The sequence below is a fragment of the Diplodia seriata genome, assembly GCF_021436955.1.
Source record: "Diplodia seriata strain FDS-637 chromosome Unknown scaffold_4, whole genome shotgun sequence".
In the NCBI taxonomy this organism is placed as follows: domain Eukaryota; kingdom Fungi; phylum Ascomycota; class Dothideomycetes; order Botryosphaeriales; family Botryosphaeriaceae; genus Diplodia; species Diplodia seriata.
Window position 1 is genome coordinate 219586 of NW_027117311.1, and position 5505 is coordinate 225090.

General features: G+C 55.5%; 1 protein-coding gene across 1 annotated transcript; it reads left to right on the forward strand.

Annotated features, from left to right (window-relative positions):
- Positions 1-808: 808 nt before the first annotated feature.
- On the forward strand, positions 809-5291 carry SLS55_003924 (uncharacterized protein; the record flags this gene model as incomplete). Its single annotated transcript, XM_066775387.1, has 3 exons — positions 809-955; positions 1151-4744; positions 4791-5291. The coding sequence occupies 3 exons, from the start codon at positions 809-811 to the stop codon at positions 5289-5291; spliced, it is 4242 nt and encodes a 1413-aa protein (XP_066633268.1).
- Between the last annotated feature and the right edge of the window lie 214 nt (positions 5292-5505).

The window sequence follows — 5505 nt, forward strand, 5'->3', positions numbered from 1 at the left end:
CTTGGCCAAGTGATCTTCGGTCCTTTTTCGCTTGAGGTCTTCGTCCCTTCTATCATCATAAGCCTCTAGTTCCTTACGAAACAGAGCACGCCCTCTGGATGCAGGGTAGCGGTGCTCAGCAGCGGCGGTCTCGCGCAAGCCGCGGGCGATGGCGGAGTTTGTTGAAATTGCGCGACTGCCGCGCGGGCAGCATTGCGCTATTCCGACGGATTGCAGAAGCTCGCGCGACCAAGCCTGGCAGGTCCGGGAGGCGGGCGCAATCATTGTGCGGAGGTTGCGAGCGTTCGTGCAGCGCGTACAAGTGGCGAACGAGCGGCCGTCGGGGTTAGAAAATGTCAAAGTGTAGGGTGACGCAGCCGCGGCGATCTCGTACTGCTTAGCTTGTTTCAAGTAAGTCGTGGCCGCGACGCGTCTTCCCGCTCCGCGTTCACCACTCATCCACCTGCGATCTTTCGCCGCCCGCGTTCACTTGCCACCAAAACGCCAGTGGAGCGAACCGGTCGCGACACGCACTTCCGAAACTCGTCTCATGTCCATCCCTGAACAATACTGCAATTGACCGCCGTCAGCCGGGCCAGTTGGTACGAGTCTTGTTCCGCCGCCGCTCCTCTGGTCACATCAAGCACCGTTCGCCCCGCCCAAGCAGCACTTTGCGATCGACGACTCTTTCCACTCTTTAGGCAACGCGAACAGCTCAGTTACAATGTCGGATGATTCAGACGTGGAGGTGGTGTCCGCCGCGGAGCCCTCCTCTCCACCGAGATCACGAAGCGCATCTACCCGCACGCCCGCACCGAAGACACACACCATGCAAATCATTCCGTCGCCAATCGCGAATGCGCACGAGTATGAATATCTGGAGGACTGGGAGAAGATCTACAAGGTCCTGAGAGAACATGAAGATGTGGATTCTCTGGAATATACCGTCATGTTTGGTGATACGCATACTCAGAAGGTGAGATGGACTCTTTGCTCGTCTGGATTGAGTGCACGTGACAGAATCGTGTATGGGACTATCACCTGCTCTTGCACGGATGCTCATGCTGCTGCGCTTGCCTCACAAGTCCAGCTACTCCCTTTGCTCTAAAGCCAGTCTTCTTCGATCCTTCACTCCACCTTCTTTTCCCACCTACTGACAATCTACCCAAAGATACCTTTTGAGCGGCTCTTGGAACTGGACAACGGGCCTCCTGCCCTTGAACGTTTCCAGCAAAATCCAGAACCGTCAAGTTCGGAAGACGACCTTGACCTCACCAGCGACATGAGGTTGCGGCTGAGGCTGGACCGCGAGGATGAAGGTAGCGTCTCCACAAGCAGGAGTCAGACTCAGCGACGCGGCAAGAGAGGCATGCACTTCACCAAGCCCTCCCACCGGACGAGTCGCTTGACCAGCCCGATCACCTTGGCTTCCAGCGAGGACGACGATGATGAGGACGCTGAGACTGAGCAAGAAAGCGACGACAGCGGTCCGCGGGTGAGGCGCAGCGGGCGCACCCGTCAGAAGCCACAACCGGCCTCTCGGCCTGCAACGCGGCTTACCAGGCAAGCATATCGTGAGCAGGTCTCGGAAGATGAGGAAGACGAGTCAGACTCGGATCCATACGCCATTGTGCAGTCAGACGTCTTTCCTCGCCGGAAGAGAAAGCGAGGTTCAGATGCGGACCTCTCATCCAAGATGCTGCGCACCGGAACACGCCGCTCCGACCGCGCTACCCGGCACCAGAATACCATGGAAGAGCTGGGCATTGACCAGGAATTGTTCCGAAACGACGAGCCTACGCGTCAGGTTGCACCCAAGGCTACTGGCGCCCGCGAGATATTCCAGGAACTCGATCGTAATGATCCATTCCGAAACTGGCACATCCAGCAGTGCGACACCTGTGGTGAGGGCACGACCGTTGGGCCACTGATTTATTGCCAGGGGTGCATCCTCGCGTACCACAAAGGTTGTCTTGGCCATCGTACCGGCCGCGAGCATCTGGTGACCAAGACGGCAGATGACAACTTCGTCCTTCAGTGCCGTCGTTGCGTCAATGCTCATCACAAGAAGGACATGCTCGCACCCGACCTTGGAAGGTGTCAAGTTTGTAAAGAGTCGGGCAAGTCATGCAAGGCTTTTCGTCAACGAAAGTCGGCCATACAGGAACAGCGTGAGCGCGAGGATAACGATGGAGAGGATCCCATCACCGATGTGAGCCCGGGTCTGATCAACAACCGGTTCAACGTTCTTTTCCGCTGCTTGTCGTGCTGGCGTGGATTTCATTTCTACCATCTTCCGCCAAAGTCTCCTCACCATATGGATATCGAAGAAGACGAAGAGGACACCGCCGAGCGTAGGTTCTCGGAATACTCTCAGGCCTGGCAGTGCAAGGAGTGCATGGAAATGCCAGCAAAGGTCGTTGGGCTGATCGCTTGGAAGCCGGTCGACGAAGAAAACTACATTGCCGGCACGTCCTGCGAGAACGTCGACGAGGACGACAAGGCTTATCTCGTAAAGTGGGAGAAGCTGTCTTACTTTCGTGCAGCATGGATGCCAGGAGCCTGGACCTGGGGAGTGACGGCATTCACCATGCGCAAGGCATTCTTCAAGAAGGATACCGGCCCTAAGATGAGGACGGAAGACGCAATTCCGGAGGAATTCCTTCGTATTGACATCGTCCTGGATGTCAAGTACACCAGCATCGTCGAGATTCGAAGCGAGGAGATCGATAAGGCGCGCATCAAGGAGGTTGACGAAGCTCTTATCAAATACAAGGGCCTTGGATATGAAGATGCCGTCTGGGAGAAAGTTCCGGTACCTGAGGACGGTGATCGCTGGACCGACTTTGTCACCGCTTACAACGACTGGGTGCTTGGCCGTTACACCAACACACCTAAGAAGGGCCCCTTGCAGGTTCGCCTTGAGAAGGCTCGTGGTCAGCCCTTTACCAAATTGGAAAAGTCGAAGCAGCCGGATATCCTTCAGTCTGGAATGGAGCTAATGAAGTACCAAATCGACGGTCTCAACTGGCTCTACTACCAGTGGTACTCCAAGAAGAATGGTATTCTGGCTGATGAGATGGGTCTGGGCAAGACCATCCAAGTCATTGCCTTCTTAGCGACTTTGATCCAAGACCACAGTTGCTTCCCATTCTTGGTTGTGGTGCCAAACTCGACGTGCGCGAACTGGAGGAGGGAGATTAAGCATTGGGCTCCATCTCTCCGCGTCGTTACTTACTTCGGCTCCTCGCAGGCCCGGAACATGGCATACCAGTATGAGATGTTTCCGGAGGGAAAGAAGAGCCTCTGTTGTCATATCGTGGTAACTTCATATGATGCTGCCGCGGACGACAGCTGTAGGAAGTTCTTTAGGAGCGTCAACTGGGCTGGTCTGATAGTCGACGAGGGCCAGCGCCTTAAGAACGACAACAGCATACTCTACAACTCCCTGAACGCTCTCAAGATTCCCTTCCGTCTGCTGCTCACTGGCACTCCGCTACAGAACAACGCCCGCGAGCTCTTTAATCTTCTACAGTTTCTTGACGATGATATCGATGCGGCTTCCCTTGAAGAGGAATATGAAGAGATGACCAAGGAAAAGATCATCAAGCTTCATGACCTCATCCGTCCGTACATTCTCCGGCGTACAAAGGCGCAGGTGCTTACATTCCTACCACCTATGGCACAGATTATCGTGCCGCTCTCGATGAGTGTGCTTCAGAAAAAGCTTTACAAGTCCATCCTTGCGAAGAACCCAGAGCTTCTCAAGGCTCTTTTCTCTACAGATCGCCAGCTCAAACCTAATGAGCGGGCTAATCTCAGCAACATCTTGATGCAGCTACGGAAGTGCCTGTGTCATCCGTTCATCTACAGCCAAGAGATTGAAGAGAGAACAGACGTTGCTGCAATCTCGCATAGGAACCTGGTCGAAGCTTCGGCAAAACTTCACTTTCTTGAACTCATGTTACCTAAGCTAAGAGAGCGGGGCCATCGCGTCTTAATCTTCAGCCAGTTCCTTGATATGCTGGATATTATCGAAGACTTCATGGATGGCCTAGAGATGGGTTACCGGCGTCTTGATGGTACCATCGGCTCTCTGGAGAAGCAGAAACGGATTGACGAGTTCAACGCTCCTGATTCTCCTCTATTTGCATTCTTGCTATCTACCCGGGCCGGAGGTGTCGGTATTAACTTGGCGACTGCCGACACGGTGATCATCTTGGATCCCGACTTCAACCCCCACCAGGATATTCAAGCTCTTTCCCGTGCCCATCGCATTGGCCAGAAGAAGAAGGTACTGTGCTTCCAGCTCATGACTCGCTCCAGTGCCGAAGAAAAGATCGTCCAGATCGGACGCAAGAAGATGGCCTTGGATCACGTCGTGGTGGAATCCTTAGATGATGAGGATATAGAGGACAAGGACGTTGAATCCGTCCTTCGACACGGTGCGGCTGAGCTGTTCTCCGACAGTGGCGACCAGGATATCAAGTACGACCATAAATCCATCGAGCAGCTCTTGGATCGTACCCAGATGGAAAACACCAAGACCGGCACGGACGCTTCAGCAGAGACACAATTCAGCTTTGCTCGTGTTTGGGCGAATGACGCTGGGGCGCTGGAAGATACGCTGCCCGCTGGGGACGAACAGGAGGCTCCGCCTGACCCGTCGGTGTGGGACAAGATCCTCCAAGAACGTGAAAAGGCGGCAGTGGCGGAGGCGGCGGCAAAGGCTGAAGCACTTGGTCGTGGCAAACGTGCTCGCGGTGTAAGTATGCCCGTACCCTTCGCACGCTCCCACTGACAATATCTAGCTCGTCGACTACAACGACCGTCAAGACGGCGCCGATGCTGCCGAAGGCTCCCCAGCCAAACCACGCGGTCGTCCTCGACGTGGCGTTGAAAGCGACAGCGACACGGACTTCCACGCAGACGGAGGCAGCGATGAGGAGGAAAGTCTTCACGGGGATGACCAAGTTGACGTTGGCGAGCTTGGGCCGGCTCCTGACGGCAAGGTCTCGGGTCTGGCCGCGGCTAGCCAGGCATCACAGAAGCCACGGAAGCCTCTTCCTGGCCCTACTGGTGAGTCTTCTAGTGCTTCTCTGTCCGCTTTCAACAACGCCATGGCTGCTGCTCGTGCCCGGCTGGTAATGAGGGGAGTGATCCTCACGCCGGAGCTCAGGGAAGCTCTTGAGTCTGCGGTCCGCAGAGAACTTGCCGACAAGGAGGAGGAGGAGGCAAGGAAGCTTTCGTCTCCGAAGCAAAAGGCACCCACTCGCACACAGGCGCCTACTCAAAAACGACGACGTAAATAGCCACCCACCCCATCGCCCCTAGTGTCGTTCAGCAGTCTTTTCCCCCCATCCCTTCCAACAGCAAAACCATCACGGCATTCCCTTTTCCAACCCCACAGTCATTTCTAACTCATAACCTTCTCCTCCCCAGTCAAGCGCTTCCAACGCGTCGCGGAACCGCAGTTCCCGCCCGCCTACCCGTCGGACCTGGCACTCCCGCCCGGCCACGTCCGCC